Source organism: Neolamprologus multifasciatus, chromosome 11 (genome assembly GCF_963576455.1).
Source record: "Neolamprologus multifasciatus chromosome 11, fNeoMul1.2, whole genome shotgun sequence".
NCBI lineage: Eukaryota > Metazoa > Chordata > Actinopteri > Cichliformes > Cichlidae > Neolamprologus > Neolamprologus multifasciatus.
This window is the reverse complement of record NC_140449.1, coordinates 18,385,609-18,401,913: the sequence shown is the minus strand read 5'-3', so window position 1 is coordinate 18,401,913 and position 16,305 is coordinate 18,385,609. Positions and strand designations below refer to the sequence as shown.

At 41.2% G+C, this 16,305-nt stretch overlaps 1 protein-coding gene across 5 annotated transcripts in view; it reads left to right on the top strand.

Annotated features, from left to right (window-relative positions):
- Nucleotides 1-16,305, top strand: part of kif13a (kinesin family member 13A) — a 38,717-nt gene that overhangs the window by 16,145 nt on the left and 6,267 nt on the right. The window contains exons 7-38 of one of the 5 annotated variants that reach the window (XM_085176410.1): nucleotides 1,040-1,127; nucleotides 1,650-1,784; nucleotides 1,903-2,015; nucleotides 2,100-2,211; nucleotides 2,304-2,516; nucleotides 2,635-2,745; nucleotides 2,837-2,971; nucleotides 5,107-5,237; nucleotides 5,508-5,594; nucleotides 5,679-5,854; nucleotides 6,386-6,605; nucleotides 6,931-7,093; nucleotides 7,226-7,369; nucleotides 7,459-7,608; nucleotides 7,949-8,113; nucleotides 8,245-8,418; nucleotides 8,546-8,697; nucleotides 8,777-8,909; nucleotides 9,023-9,169; nucleotides 9,728-9,760; nucleotides 10,703-10,802; nucleotides 10,884-11,010; nucleotides 11,112-11,167; nucleotides 11,249-11,373; nucleotides 12,227-12,403; nucleotides 12,521-12,613; nucleotides 12,698-12,850; nucleotides 12,973-13,041; nucleotides 13,154-13,204; nucleotides 13,297-13,381; nucleotides 13,457-13,608; nucleotides 15,331-15,495. In XM_085176410.1, coding sequence (XP_085032536.1) covers nucleotides 1,040-1,127; nucleotides 1,650-1,784; nucleotides 1,903-2,015; nucleotides 2,100-2,211; nucleotides 2,304-2,516; nucleotides 2,635-2,745; nucleotides 2,837-2,971; nucleotides 5,107-5,237; nucleotides 5,508-5,594; nucleotides 5,679-5,854; nucleotides 6,386-6,605; nucleotides 6,931-7,093; nucleotides 7,226-7,369; nucleotides 7,459-7,608; nucleotides 7,949-8,113; nucleotides 8,245-8,418; nucleotides 8,546-8,697; nucleotides 8,777-8,909; nucleotides 9,023-9,169; nucleotides 9,728-9,760; nucleotides 10,703-10,802; nucleotides 10,884-11,010; nucleotides 11,112-11,167; nucleotides 11,249-11,373; nucleotides 12,227-12,403; nucleotides 12,521-12,613; nucleotides 12,698-12,850; nucleotides 12,973-13,041; nucleotides 13,154-13,204; nucleotides 13,297-13,381; nucleotides 13,457-13,608; nucleotides 15,331-15,495 — 4,135 coding nt within the window. Of the gene's footprint in view, nucleotides 1-1,039; nucleotides 1,128-1,649; nucleotides 1,785-1,902; nucleotides 2,016-2,099; nucleotides 2,212-2,303; nucleotides 2,517-2,634; nucleotides 2,746-2,836; nucleotides 2,972-5,106; nucleotides 5,238-5,507; nucleotides 5,595-5,678; nucleotides 5,855-6,385; nucleotides 6,606-6,930; nucleotides 7,094-7,225; nucleotides 7,370-7,458; nucleotides 7,609-7,948; nucleotides 8,114-8,244; nucleotides 8,419-8,545; nucleotides 8,698-8,776; nucleotides 8,910-9,022; nucleotides 9,170-9,727; nucleotides 9,761-10,702; nucleotides 10,803-10,883; nucleotides 11,011-11,111; nucleotides 11,168-11,248; nucleotides 11,374-12,226; nucleotides 12,404-12,520; nucleotides 12,614-12,697; nucleotides 12,851-12,972; nucleotides 13,051-13,153; nucleotides 13,205-13,296; nucleotides 13,382-13,456; nucleotides 13,609-15,330; nucleotides 15,496-16,305 lie in introns of all 5 variants that reach the window. The other 4 variants (XM_085176408.1, XM_085176411.1, XM_085176412.1 and 1 more) reach the window with 4 other exon arrangements.

The window sequence follows — 16,305 nt, the reverse complement described above, 5'->3', positions numbered from 1 at the left end:
TCTCCTGTTGGGATCTTCCATGTGACGCGCTGTGAATTTCAGTTCAGCTGTGTTTCGCTAAAATACCAGTATTATTGTGCAACAGGAGTATGTGGGGCTCAGCTCTAAACACTCAGAGTAGTCCTCAGAGTAAAGAACAACAGCATAGAAACAAAGTTTTAGCTCCTATCTTTGAGCTCTCCACCCCTGCCAATTATGCACTCATTCTGATAACATCTCCCCTTCTCTTTCCAGATAAATAAACCATCCTAGCAACTATCACACACACTGGGTACAACATGCTTTTTGGTGTTAAATGTAGCGCAATTTACAGTAAGGTGCCTGCCACAAAAGAAGAGCATCTCTGAACACACAGCACGTCAAACCTCGAAGCAGATGGCCCACAAACGCAAAAGACCACACCACACAGAATTCAGATCATCTCAAACTGGTTTTGTAAACATGACTTCACTTTACTCATATGGCCTCCATAGTCACCAGATCTCAATTCAGTAGAGCACCTTTGGGATGTGGTGGAACGGGAGATTCAAAACCTGCATTTAAAGTCAATGTGGGCTGAACATCCCTGAAGTTGAATCATAGGTAGATTATTGAATCTATGCCATTAAGCATTAAGGTAGATAAGAGGGGGTCCAGCAAGTTCTTAATAAAGTGTCCAGTGAGTTTACACTGCTGATGATTGCCCATGGTGTATGCCTTAAACAAGAAAAATCCACACCTGTGTGTATTTTTGTTTGGCCTTGCTCTCAACCTGTTGTGAACCCATCTCTACTGGTGTGCCAATGTGGGAATGTTACCACAAACACCAGATTTAAAGCACTGCTGCATTGTGAATCACAGGAAATCTATTTGGTGCTGATAAGCTTAATCAAAATAACGTATTATTCCCTTTGAAAAAGCTTTGATTCTTATAAATGTTCATGTATATGTTACTGTTCCATACTACAGCTTGTATGCATTTAATAAAAGATTTTAAGTTTCTTCAGAGTGCTTCTTTGTTCTCTTTTACTCATTGTGTTGCCTTCTCTATTTTTTGAAGGAGCCGACAGTCCCTGAAAGTTCGGGAACACAAAGTCTTTGGTCCGTATGTGGACGGTCTGTCTCAGCTGGCTGTGACCAGCTTTGAGGTGAGTCTTTCACCCGTCTGTCATCATGCAGCGACCAGAAATGAGGCGATATCCACCCTCTATCAGAGCCACATAAACATGATTTATAACATCCAGAAGAAATTACTTTGTATCTTCAGTCGCCAAATCACTGATTTACATTTGGAATAACCTTGCTGTGTAAAACCTTCCCAAGCGCAGAGACTCCAGTGACACATATTCCTGATGTGGGATGTAGTCATGGGGTTTTGTGTAGTGTGTATGCCAAGCCTTGGCAGGCCCTTCCATAATTATGTTTAAACACCTCCGCCCTGCTCCTCTGCGCTCTGCTCTGCCTGATATTAGTCCAATGGATTTCCCACAGCCTTGGCCCTCTCGCTGTTGTGACCCAATTAAATGAAGTGGCATACAGCCAGATGTGCACATCTATCACAACTATCAATTTAAAGATTTAGCCACCGAAATGTGCTCAAAGCCTGAGCAAGAAAAACACTTTAAATAGTTCTGCTGTCCTAAACGTCCTCTTTTTTGTTTTTTTTTTAGGACATTGAGGTGTTGATGTCAGAGGGGAACAAATCTCGCACAGTTGCAGCCACCAACATGAATGAGGAGAGCAGCCGATCACACGCCGTCTTCAGTATCATTGTCACGCAAACGCTCTATGATCTGCAGTCTGGAGTAAGTCTTTTTGTTTTTTCTTATTTCACACATATTTACAATCATTTTTTTTTCACAAGGACAAACATTTGTTTATTAATTAAATATATTTGTCTGGGCACACTGTGACTGTCAACAGAATTCAGGGGAGAAAGTGAGCAAAATGAGTCTGGTTGACCTGGCAGGAAGTGAACGTGTGTCGAAGACTGGAGCTGCTGGGGAGAGACTCAAAGAAGGAAGCAATATAAACAAGTGAGAACATTTTTATTTTGTGTATGAGCTGTATATAAAGTCCAATCATTTATCAGGTTAAATGTATCTTTGTTTGGTTTTTAGGTCTCTCACCACATTAGGATGTGTGATTTCTGCTTTGGCTGATCAGTCTGCAGGAAAGGGGAAGGCCAAGTTTGTGCCTTACAGAGACTCAGTGCTCACCTGGCTACTGAAGGTTTGACCCACGTTCTGTTCGGGTTGTTGTTTTGTAACTTTCTTGTCATGAAAGTCTATTTTAACAACTTCTTGTGATTTTTTTAAACTCAGGACAACCTTGGCGGAAACAGCAAGACCGCCATGATAGCCACGGTGAGTCCAGCTGCTGATAATTATGAGGAGACTTTGTCCACTCTACGTTACGCCGACAGGGCCAAGAGAATCGTCAACCATGCCGTTGTGAATGAAGACCCCAACGCTCGGATCATCAGAGAGCTCAGGGAAGAGGTGGAGAAGCTGAAAGTTCAGCTCTCTCAGGCTGAGGTGAGAAGAGAGGTTGAACCACAGATTCTGTTCAATTAGGAATAAATTATGCCAGACATCTGACTCTGACTTATTCTCCTTTTTTTTTTTTTTTTTACATTTTTTTTATTCCCATCAGTCCATGAAGGCTCCTGAGCTGAAGGAGAAACTGCAGGAGTCTGAGAAACTCATCCAAGAGATGACAGTCACCTGGGAGGAGAAGCTAAGAAAGACAGAGGAGATTGCCACTGTAAACACCTTACTCATGAAAACTGTGAAACCTCAACTCTAATTCAGTGTGTTTATATGAACAGCTACATTGTTATTATCCATGTTCTCAGGAGCGTCAGAAGCAGTTGGAAAGCATGGGCATCTCCTTGGAAACGTCTGGGATTAAAGTGGGTGAAGACAAGTGTTTCCTGGTCAATCTGAATGCTGATCCTGCCCTAAATGAGCTGCTGGTCTACTACCTGAAGGTAATGCTGTTTTTGCAATGTCATTTTTTTCCAAGCTCAGCTCCTCAGTCAAGCCATTTTTTTTATAAAGCAAATTTAAGCACAACAGGCACTATCCGAGGTGATGCACAGAAATCAATAAAACAATTAGGAGGCAGTAATTTAAAAACAATAAGGAATGTAATTAACATAATTAAAATCAATCTCTAGTGTTTACAGAAATACACAGTTGTAGATTAGACCTAAAGTAAAAAGGTTCATAAGACAAGATACGTTTTTAAGTTTAAGTCTGAGAGTTAGGCAACTGCAAAAGATCAGTTAGCTGTAAGTTTGGTGTTTAGAGTTAAGTCACCAGTCGAGTCACCTGGTCTTGCACTGAGCATGTAAAATTGTAACATGACGAATAGTTACTTAGAGATGTGCTGATGCAAGCACTTATAAGTGAACAAAATTTAAAGATGAATCCTAATCAATGATAAGATAGATGAAATGCATTCATGTGTCTGTCTACCAGTCAGGGGTCGAGCAGCTGCATTTTAGACCAACTGCATTCATGATAATAGTGCCTTGCAAAATCTGACATAAAAAAACAAACTGCAGGAATCCAGTCTGGGCGTGATAAAAGCGTGGATATCCTTGCCAAGGTTGTTTAAAAAAAGAAACTAAAAGCTAAAAGGGCACAGATTTAATCTGCAAATCTAATTTCAGAAAGGAATCAATGAAAGCACCGAGGTTCTTTACAGCAGGTTTACAATATGATGCAAGAGGTCCAAGACCCAAAGTATCTGTTGATATTATCACACTGGATTAAATACTACTCAACAATTTCTTTGCTTAATTCAAATATAGCATACAGCTTGTTTTTAACGGTGAGTCTAATTAGTTTAAACACATAGCCTGGATCTGCCCTGTTACTTAAGTTTAAGAGTCTCTTAGAAAAAAAGATACAGAGATTATTCACACTGCATTGCCGTATTGCATTTCTGTGATTATCCCAGTGATTTTAAATATTAAATTTAAACTGATTTAAATTTCTAAAGTTGCAAGAGGACATTTTTAATATAAAAAAATAAAGTTTTACATACATATATTTGTATGATTTTTTTGGGTTTAGTAAATCAACGAGTGCCTAATGTTAAAGTGAGACTTAAGTATACAGTTGGTAAATGGTAAATAGACTGGTTCTTTGTGATGTCAGTGTTAGCATTTTGATAGCTAATGAGCTAATGTGGCTAATATCATGGTTAGCATTGATAAAATGCTCCCAGACCAGAGCTGGGGGCACAGCTGGTTACTGTGTTTTCATGTCATCTTATGTCCTGTAGTGAAACCTAATCACTTGTCCTTTATGAATTCTCTGTGAATTAACTTTCAGAATTATAGAGCAAGATGTTCCTATGATGTTTATTATAATCACTGTAGCGTTTTGCTCATAGTGACTGCAAAAGACCAGAAGGCCTATATGGTGGAAAACAAGCCAAAAAGATTCCCTTGTACTCTTCATTAGTTGCCACAAAGACCCAGTTAGTCACTTATTCAGTCACTCGCTAATACTGCAGTTTACTGTTTAAGCACTCACAGTGAGTCTCTTCGTGCGTCACATACCACAGCAGTAATATTTAGCACTGACAGAGGCCCTGGAACACACACTGAAGCACACATGTTGTAGTGAGAGAAGTCCAGTAAGAGCAGGTCTGGACTTTGAAGTGGAACAGCCAGCCGTCTAGTTGGATGTGTGAGCGCTGAGGCATGTGAGACAGCAATCTGCACAGCTTACAGAACAACAGGCCTTTGTCTAGTTCCTGCAGGCCAGCCTGGCATATCAGTGTGGAATGACTATGGTAATGTGAAATAGGTTTGTTCCCTGCAGGGTACGACATCCTTTAGAAGCTAGGATGTTTGTTTTACAACGCCCCCTCGGCACACATGTTTTTTCGCTTAGGCCTGATTTTGCTTTATGTCTAGTTGTCATTTTCCCAAATTCATATTCTTGTGTTTATTGTTTTTTTCACTACTTTAGTTCAAATCAGTTCAGTAGATAAAAGGTAGCAGCCTTTTGTGGTTATGGCCAGAATGTTTGGATAAGAAGGGTGAGATGTAATTACATCCTGATCTGCCAGTGTAGTTTCTCTAATCTTTCCTGCACCTGTGTGTAGGAGCACACGCGTGTGGGTGCAGACACATCTCAGGACATCCAGCTCTTTGGGATCGGGATACAGCCAGAGCATTGCGTCCTGGAGGTGTGCCCAGATGGTGATGTCACCCTGATGCCAGTAGGGAATGCCAGGTGAGCTGTCGTGCAACTTATTCCAACATACTCTCTGTCTGTGTTTCCGTCTGTGATCTGTGCTCTTGGATGACTGGACCTCAGAGTTTCACATGACCTCACTGCACAGGAATTTCATGATCTGAGCTCCTCACTTTGATATCAGATGCAGGTCTCCCTCCCCCTAAAAAACCATTGTTCCTACTCGATTAGCCTGCTTCTTCCCCTTGAAAACCTGAAGGTTACAATACAATTCTTCAACAATAAAATATAAATGTATGTTCTCTGCAGGACCTGTGTGAATGGAACTATGATTGATTCATTAGTACACTTGTGGCATGGAGACCGTATCTTATGGGGAAATAATCACTTCTTCAGGTATGAGTCCTTTATTTTTGTTGCCACATTCAAGCGTGTGAGCAGCTATGAAGTCACTGACTGGATATTTGCGTTGCTCTCCAGGATCAATCTGCCTAAACGAAAGCGGCGGGACCGTTTGAAGGAGCTGGAGAGAGCATCTCCCAGAGAGAGCTTTGTCGAGGCAGACATCGAGACAGCCAGCGAGGCCTCTTCTGAGCAAGACTACACTTATGAGTTTGCCCAGATGGAGGTCATAATGAAGACTCTTGGAAACAATGGTACGATTGGGACCATGTACATATTTTATGAACTGCCAGCTCATTCCAGAAACTGACTGTATCCTAACATCCTTTTAAAATACCATTCCTGTATTACTGGGTTTAATCCTCTGAATAAAGAGGGAAAAAGTATTTCTCTATTTGACTTACAGTATCCATGTGTAAATAGCAACTAATTTTTCTTAAATGGCACAAATAATGAAGTTATTCTTAGAAGAAAAACAGTTTCTAGCAGCTCATGAATATTAATTCAGTTAGTGTTCACGAGTAGAACAGTAGTTTAATCTGTGATGATACTGATAATAACTAATATTTGCATTTCTGTTGAGTAACTTCACATTGCAGTTGTTCTTTGTCTTGATCATGGCTACATGCCTAAATGTACTGAGCTGCTGCCGTGCGATTGATTGATTGGATATTTATGTTAACAAGCAGCTGAAACAGAGCGGTGTAGCTAACAACAGTGAGTGTATGTTTTTAATAAGTTTTTAATTGCAATACATACAATTAATTGTTTTTAATTGTATGTAGACCCCATGCAGAATGTGGTCCAGGTGTTGGAGAAGCAGTATCTGGAGGAGAAGCGTACGGCCCTGGAGGAGCAAAGGATGATGTACGAAAGAGAGCTGGAGTCGCTGCGGCAACAGCTGTCTCCAGAGAAAACCTCACAGCATCACCGCAGCAGCAGCGACCGCCTCACGTTCTCAACGCACGCGCCGCACAGCAAGCTGCGACTGTGGACGGAGGAGCGGTTAGTGTAGCTCGCACACACATATGATGCCTCATACGTACTCCAGAAAATATAGGCGTGCTACTTAAGATGTTGACATCAAAATTATAAATGCGTAGCCACAGATGAAACTAGTATATAATAATTTAGATGTATATTTTTTTCTACTTTTACATACTTGTTGCACACACAAATACAAACTATAGTGCGCAATTTTCTCTACCATAAAAATGCCAAAAGAAGTCAAATCTGAGTGGAAAGAATTAGTGATTCTTTTACTCACTCAGGACACGAGAAGTTCAAATTCTATAAAATGCATCTCTGTGTATTTGTTTCTTTGTGACAGGGATGAGCTTTTTCGCCAGAGCCTTTCCCGACTCAGAGAGCAGGTTGTCAAAGCCAACACTTTGGTGCGAGAAGCCAACTTTTTGGCAGAGGAGATGAACAAACTCACCGATTATCAGGTCACCCTTCAGATTCCCGCAGCCAACCTCAGCGCCAACCGTAAGGTCAGACTGCTGAACCTTTTTGAAATGATTACACTTCATTCGGTTATTTCAGTGTTTTGGTCGGTTAAGCTTAGGGTTAGGGAGGGTGTGAATATCTTGTAATCTGATCTAAAATGTGACACTTTAATGTAGCGTGGCGCTATCGTGAGCGAGCCAGCCATTCAGGTGCGGAGGAAAGGGAAGGGGACCCAGGTTTGGACCATTGAAAAGCTGGAGAACAAACTTGTAGACATGAGAGACCACTACAGAGACTGGAAAGAGGGCACAGAGGAAATGGTGAGTAACAAAGGACCAGAGACAGGAAAAAATGAGTAAGGAAGCGGGAAAGTAATTAAAAGTATGTTCTTTTGTTTTCCTTTGTATAGTATAACAAAGCAAGCAGTAAGCACTGTGATCCTTTCTACGAGGCGCAAGAGAACCACAACCTGATTGGGGTGGCCAACATTTTTCTCGAGTGCCTTTTCCATGATGTCAAGCTGCAGTACGCTGTCCCCATCATCAGCCAGCAGGGAGAGGTAAGAGCACACTGTAGACTTGCTGTCTGTGACGTCAGTCATTGTGTTCAGGAATTCCCCTTTTGAAGCCCTGATTTTATTATTTTACTAGTTAATGCTTAATAAAATAAAGATAAAGTACTAGATCACACACTTCTCATGTGGGCTGTTAGTACAATTAGTCTTATTCTTTTAGTCTTAATATATTTAAAAGCTTTTCATAATTCACAGTACTTTTATGTCCACATGAAAAGATATAGACCAACAAAAATCAGCATACTGGTAAAAATTTTCTCTGGATACATGGATTAGTTCTCAAAAGGTTTAAATTTTGTCCCACTCCTTCTGCTTGTATGTACAGGTAGCAGGCAGGCTGCACGTTGAGCTGATGCGAGTGAGTGGAGCTGTACCAGAGCGCCTGTGTAGCGGGGACGACTCTTCGGAGAACTCCAGTGAAAATAGTTGCTACGAGGTCATGGACACCAACGGAGAGATCGTCCACATGGCCAAAAGGCTCACCTGCAGGGTACGAGTGAACCATCAGTGGATTTTAACCAAATGTTTCTAAAACGGATCTGTGCAGGCGGCGCACAGTGAGATTTCAGTTCTAAAAAAACATCAAAGTCTTCAATCTTCATCCTGTCTTCGCTGCTGTAGGTGCGGATCAGGGATGCCACAGGACTGCCGCTCAACCTGTCCAACTTTGTCTTCTGTCAGTACACCTTCTGGGAGCATGGTGAGCCCACTGTGGCTCCTCCTATGGTCAGCCCAGACAGACCTTCCCCTCGAAGCCCAGATGCTCAGTTCACGGTCCAGTTTGATCACTGCAAGGTTGGAAAAATGAGCTGCTTGTTGTTTCAGTCGAGTTTTTTTTTAATGCCTTGTTTCAGAGACATTTTACATTCTTGCAAATTTTGTTAGTAACTTTCAGCTTCTCTACCCCAAACTCTTTTCCCAGGACTATGTTGTGCACGTGACAGATGAGTTTTTAGAGTTTATATCAGATGGAGCGCTGGCCATAGAAGTGTGGGGTCATCGCTGTGCTGGGAATGGACGTTCTCTCTGGGAGTTGGATGCACTGGAAGCCAAGACCCAGACGCTCCGGGACAGGTCGGATGCATCACATGTTGCACTGACATTTTTGCACTTCTATAAAATTGATTCTAATCCTGGCTGTTACATGTTCAAGGTGGAGCGACGTGTCTCGCCGGATCGAGCTGTGGATCGCCATCCAAGAGCTTAATGAGCAGGGAGAGTATGCATCTGTGGAGCTGCAACCTGGGAAAGACATCAGCACAGGAGGAGTCTTCCAACTCCGACAGGTCAGAGAAAAACTATGAAGGAGGTTTCCTTCAGGTCGGGCTGGCTGCTTTAGACTAAACACACATTTAAGAGGATAAAAATTAATTAGGTGATTATGATTTCTTTCAAACAGGGTCACTCCAGGAGACTGCAGGTGTCCGTGAAACCGGTCCAGAACTCAGGCACTCTGCCCTTGCTGGTGGAGGCTGTGCTGTCTGTCTCTATTGGGTGTGTGTCGGCTCGCTCCACCAAACTACAGAGACCGCTCGACAGCTACCAGGTCTGCAAAATGCATATGTTTGCGTTTTTCCACATGCGCACAAATGGACTTTGACTATGAGCATATTGTGCTGGCTTCATTAGGATGGTAATTTGCCTTTAGATGTTTCTGTATCAAAACAGGAAGATGTTCTGGGGGGCATTCTACTTGTTTCATACCACAAAGACGCAATATTACACCAATTCAGCCAAACTATGTTTAGTCTTTCTCAGCTTTCATGCCTAGACTGGTCCATCCTGGTAGCTGGCAGCTAGCATAGAGTTGGCCAAGAAATAAAGACTTGTTTGGGTCACAGTTCTGTTGTGGGGTATAGAAAGGGGCTGCTTGTTAATTCTAAGTAGTCACAGAATCCCATTTTCTTTTCAAATTAACTATGAAATAAATTGACAATTCTTGTTATAAATATAACTATTTACTCAGAAAGGTATGTGAGCATGGATGTAAACGTCACTGAAATTCACAGTAAGCTAGATGAGCAGCAGCTGGTTTCCTCTGACGTGTCAAGTGAAGGCCTTTACTGCTTCTCCACATCTGACTCAGTGTGTTCTCTCCTGCCAGAGAGAGATGGAAGACGATATGGATAGTTATCAGGTACCCTTCAAGTCTCCTCCTGCTGCTGCTCACCCTTTAGTTCACACTGCAGCATGAAGGACACCAACTGATGTGATCATGTGTTTGTGACTAGGCCTTGTGCTGAGGGCATGAGAGGCAGGAGGTCCCTGCCGACTAAAGAAGCGCTTTATTAAACAGCATCTGCATCAGCTGCACACGTGGATGTATTCTGATGTGTTGTGATTACCAGTCGCACCAACAACTCTTTGGCATCTCCTAGAATAAAAACGAACAAATTACAGGTTCACCCTGAGCTTCCGGGAGCAGCATGTCTGCCACAATCTTGTCCCGCCTTCTCTTGCCTTTCCCCTCAGGTTTTGCGCACTAATGCTACTGTTTGCTTGTCACTACTGAAGAGCTGCAGAAGTAATACGCCTCAATTAATCACTTGGGCATTGCATGGCTGCATGATTTACAGTACTTTGCATTGTGAGAGTGTGCTGATTGCAGAAGCGTAACGTGATTGGCTCTGAGGTATTTTGGGGATTGGGGATGTTGCAGAGGGGAATCTACTCTCTGCTGCTCTGTCAGAGAGATACTTCCCATGTATTCAGGTAGGACTTTGGGGACCTTTGGCTGCGTGCGAGGAGGTGCATGCAATTGAGTGTGAATGATGAGTGCGATTGCAAAAGGGGGATAAGGAGAGCTTTTGTGTATGTGTTTATTAAGTGAAATCACATTTGTTTTATAGCCAGAATTGGAGAGCTTAAGACTTTTACTTTTTAACATCTTGGGTTTGGTAAAGCTGTTACTTTTCCAAAGTATTAGCTGGGGGTGTTTGGGAGCAGTTACAGTATTCCCTCAGAGAAATCAGCCCAGTGCACGCTCATCATCCACTGGTAACAATTCACTCTGCCCTGTAGCAGAACCTTTGCTTCACTGAGGCAGCTGGCATTAATTCAGCTCTTTGTTTGGTTCCAGGAAGAGGATCTCAACTGTGTTAGAGAGCGCTGGTCAGATGCACTAATCAAACGTCGGGAGTATCTTGACGAACAAATCAAGAAAATCATCAACAAACAGGGTGGGTTTTAGGCCCTGATCACAAGATTGCTCATTTTTTAAACATTTCTTTTTTAACTTCTATCCTTCTCACTGCATGTAGAGAAGTCAGAGGAGGACATTGAGCGTGAAGCTCGGCTGGTGGAGCAGTGGGTTGGGCTGACTGAAGAGAGAAATGCAGTGCTGGTACCTGCACCTGGTAGTGGCATCCCGGGAGCTCCTGCAGACTGGTGAAAACAAGCAAAACAAAACATTCAGAAATGAAAACTTCTTGTTGCCTTTCATTTAATTTTATTTTTGAACCAATACCCTGTTGTTCAACTGCTTGTAGGACTCCACCTGCAGGAATGGAAGTTCACATTCCTGTACTCTTCCTGGATTTAAATGGTAAGGCAGACACATACTTTACTTCACAGACTCCTCGCTGGCTTCACAAATGCAAACGGCCTTCTTTTTGTACACCACCAGCGGATAATCTGACAGTGAACGAGCAGCTGACCGGCCCACATGCTGCAGGCGTTAACTCTATACTGCCCAAAGAGCACGGCAGCCAGTTCTTCTATCTACCTATCATTAGGCACAGTGATGAGGAGGTAAGTAACAACAGTTACTTTACTGCCCTCTCCTGGTCAAAAATACTTTAAAATTATTATTTTTTAATTGAATTGAATTGAATCATAGACAAAAAAAAAAGATTAAAGTGTTTCCAATTTGGTTTCTCATGGCAACTCAGAGATCTATGGAGGCCCAAAACGGCCAAAAAAATAAAAATAATAATAATGATGCATCAACATAATAAAAAAAGGCATTCATTAATTTATTGAATTCTTTATTGAATTTGAATTATGTTTTTAATTAAGCTTATATATTTTTACACACACACACATATTTTTTTTTAAGTATTATTATTCTTTTGCCTTTTCCCTTTACTTACTTAGAGAAGCTCACAGATATCCAATAGTGTAATGAATGTACTGTAAGTAAGTCAACTCATAGTCTGTAGAGTATTTTTGTTAAACATATAAATTTGTGTGTCTTTGGTTTTACTATGGCTCCATGTTAAATTATCTTCATTTGCTAAATTGCTGCTATAAAGTTTTTCTCCTCACATAATTGCACAAATTGACACATAAAAGGGTTTTAGGGCAACTTTTTTCCTACAATTATGTGTGCCTAATTGGTTGGGTTGCAGCATGTGTGGTAGGAAGTAATTAAACGAAATTAATCTTTATTCCTTTTTTTGTGATGTTGAGCAGGACTAACCCTACAGTAATCGTTGCGCTAAATGCTGTCTAAATGGTTATTAGACAAACCCAAAGCTATGGTCCACGTATGCCATCGTAATCCATGTGTCTCCCTGTGCTGTCACAAAACCACTGCCACACATTCTTTGTATAGATAATTGTGAAATTAAAAAAATTAAACACAAGTTTGAAATTTCATTAGGTGTCAGCAGTGTGCTCCTGGGATTCATCCATTCATGATTCTGTTCACCTCAACCGGGTCACGTCGCCAAATGAACGCATCTACCTGATCATTAAAGCCACGGTGCAGCTCAGCCACCCTGCCTCCATGGAGCTGGTGCTCCGCAAGAGGATTGCTGTCAACATCTACAACAAACAGGTTAATACTTGAAACTCTAGATGTAACCAAAGGAGGTTAGCCCAAAGAACATATTAGGCTTACAGAAGTCTGTCATGTTTTAATGATCAACATAATTTGAATATTTTTTTCTTACAGAGTTTTACTCAGAGCCTCAAGAGAAGAATGTCGCTAAAGAACATGCTTTACTCCTGCGGTGTGACTTATGAGATAGTTTCCAACATACCAAAGGTATGTTGGAAACTCTGCTTCTGTTTTATCAGTGTTTGGAGTTTAACTTCTCTTTCTAAGCTTCCTTCCTTTTTTTTCTTCCAGGCTTCGGAGGAGCCAGAGGAGAGGGAAACCTTGGCTCTCATGGCTGCTCGTGGGGACAGCGAGGAGACTCAGGATGGAGAAACTTACATAGAAAAATACACCCGAGGAGTTCTGGAGGTGGAGAACATCCTTAGCCTGGAGAGGCTACGACAGGTAACCTACGCAGTAACACAATCTAATTTAGTAAAAAATGTAATTTAGTGTACATCATAATCATTAATTATTTAGGGATGATGTATAGAGATAAACTTACCTTTGTTTAATGGTCTCTGCAGGCTGTGACAGTGAAGGAAGCACTCGCTGCCAAGGGGAGACACTTAAGGAGGAGTATTAGCACACCAAATGTACAGCAAGTAATTAAAGAAATCACTCACTGCATGTCCTGCTGGCCATATGGAAATAACTTGACTATAAAATTATACACATCATTTTACTGTCCTATTTCTTGTTCTCCAGTCTTTATGTAGTAAAACAGACCTGACTGGTTGTGAAGATGAAGACTGTAAGGTGCGTTGGGCTTCTTGTTCAACATTTTCTGTAACTGTCATGCAAGAGTACATTTGTGTGATGACTGTGGTCTGTTGTGACTGTAATCACAGGATCACTGTGACCGTGTGGACAGCACCAACTGTAATCCACAGGACGGCTCCCTTTGTACCACACCCATTAAAAAGGAGAGCTCAGGTAACCTCACAAGAAGCACGTGTGTGGAAGCGTTCCGTTCTGACTTCAGAGTTAACACCTAATGTTCCCATACAGGGTTGGTTCCAGAGAGTTCGACCTTTTTTATTGCCAGCCCCTTTAAAGTCCTCTCCCCACAACCTCCTAAATTCCTCAAGTCTCTTCTTCCTGTCAAAGAGGAAAACAAGGCCAAGAAAGTTCTTGAGGCCCGGCCGCTGCTGGGACACGAGGTAAGAAGGATGGAGCTGAAATCACTCTAAATGGGTGGTGTTCATTTCTGTGGGGTTTTTTTGCATGTTGCTTCTTTTGCCATTGCGCTTTTCTTCCAGTTCCCCATTTCCATTTTGTCAGATCACTGTCGGAATTTCACCACATCAAGTTACACTTTCAAAACATGTTCAGTATAACGACGCTGACAAAAAGCACAAATTGTCCGAAGCTGCGTGATGACATCATTCACTTTGTTGTTGTCACTTTGTTGAGCAGAAGGTGCGTGACACATAGGAGCATGACTTCAACTTGACTAAGCTGTGCTGTGTTATGTCTCATTTTATTTGTGGAAGTTGAATTTCCAGATATTTTTGTCACTGTTTCGATCATTTAAACTAACACTGCACATTTGTTTTCTTGAAGTGGACTAAGAGAGGTGTAAGGACTGAGGTTACATCAGGAATACTGTGGTTCGCAGATAGAAGTTTCTACAAACCCAGTTACAAAGATTTTTGGACGCTGTGTAAAATGCAAATACAAGCAGAATGTGATGATTTGCAAATCTTATAAGACCATATTTTATTCACAATAGCAAATAAAAAAACATCAAGTATTTAAACTAAGAAATTCACCATTTTCAGAAAAAATAAGTTGGGATGGGTATCTCCTCTTTGCTTAGCTACAATAAGTAAATGGCTGGGAACCAGAGAGACCAGTTGTTGGACTTCTGTGGAAAGGACTGTATATAACTTTCAGCGCTGATAGTCCCTTTAAAGGTGCCAATCCCATAGGCATTGATTCACCCCCATACCACGAGACACGCTGGCTTATGAACTCAGCACTGAAAACAAGTCAGCTGTTGTCGTTCCTTTTTAATCCAGAGGATGCAGAGTCGATGTTTTCCAAACATGGTCTATTTTAAGTGATCTTTGTCCCAGAGAGACAGCAGTGTTTCTGGACCATGTTCACATATGGCTTCTGCAAGATAGAGCTTTAACATCCATTTGTGGATGGCACAGGGAGCTGTGTTCCTGAGCCCATGCAGTGATTTCTGTGACATGCCTGTTTTTAAAGCAGTGCTGCCTTAGAGAGCATCCAATGCTGATTTTCAACCTTGTCTTTTTTGCATAGAGATTTTTCCAGATTCTCCGAATCCTTTCGTTGTATTGTGTACTGTAGATGAAGAAATATTTAAAGTTGCTGCCTTTAAATTCAAAATGAGCTAATTTTTGTCATGCTATAGTAAAATCCCTCAGATTAAACATTTGACATGGGTTGATTTTTGTTTTTGTTCTACTATGAATAAAATATGAGTTTAATGAGATTTGTAAATCATTGGAATCTGTTTTTATTTACATTTTTCAGTTCCAACTTTTTCAGAATTAGGTTTTTAACAATCAGCATAAAAGTTCTGAATGTATAAATGCAGGAGTACATAAATAGCAGTAGTCTGTTTAAAATGGTCTTATGCATGTATTAAGTGTGAGCAAGTGCTTAAGTGTTTGATGCAGATTATACTTGTTCACGGGGCGTGAGAAAACGAGTGCAAGAAACTACACAGACTAACTGCTCACCAGTGTTCTCTAATAAAAAGTACTGTCCCTCGTCCTTAGTGCACTTCAAGCAGTGTTTTTGTGAAATGTTAAACTGCATGGCACTAATGATATGACTGGCCTGCCCAGCTCCATGCATGCTGTGTGTGTGAGTGTGAAGTGTGTGCTGTTGTTCTGACCCATCTGCAGAGCATGCGCTCATGTGTGGACAGCCCTGCACTGCTCCCCCCTCCCTGCCCCTGGCGCCGACCCAGGGCAGGCAGCGAGGGCCACTGCAAGCCTTCCACCTCCACCTCCACCCCCACCTCCACTCCCACCAGCAGACAGCTCAGCCACACACTGCCACACACTGCTGTAAGTGTTACGCACTCTCCACGGAGGGTTACTCTAGGAGTTCTGCACAGACATAATACGCGCTGACGTAACAAGTAGTCGGTGTGCTGTAAGTATCGCACTCACAACTATACACTTGTCCTTTCGCTGGGCAGATAATCCATGAACTGACAGCATTTACAACAAGAGTCATCTTCATTGGCTCAGTAATAACATAGCATTAGTCAGGAAAGCTAGTTAGAAATAATAGTATTTAGGTTGCTACTAACCTGGTAGAAAAAAAGTGTTTATATCAGTTCAATACTTTCATTAAAATATGTAATACTGTGATATTAATGGGGTAATACTTTTGATTATAATGCAATACATGCAACACATCTAATACATACATAGAAAATATTAAGATTAATAGCATAGCATATTAAATGCTACTATGAGCCCCAGATTATCATCAAAAGCACAAGGTGAAATAAGTTATGATCAAATTTTAATACTTAGGTAGCTGAAAAAGCAGAGCTTCATGGGTTTTATGGGTTGGCACAAATATATGTTTTTGGAGAAAATATTATGATATACTATAGTATAATTTCTAAACAGCCTCATTCAAATATTCAGTGAAATGCTAAAATATACTATTATACTATACATTTTTTTGGTTTTGCCTCCATAAACCAGGAAAATGGATTTAAAATCAAACAACCAAGAAAAAACTGCAATGCAGGCTTTCAGCTTTAATTTAAATTAAAAATAAATTTTAACTAACCATTTAGGAATTACAGCCATTTTCATATACATCTATTTCCTCAAAATTAGTTTGTTAATTGACTGAAA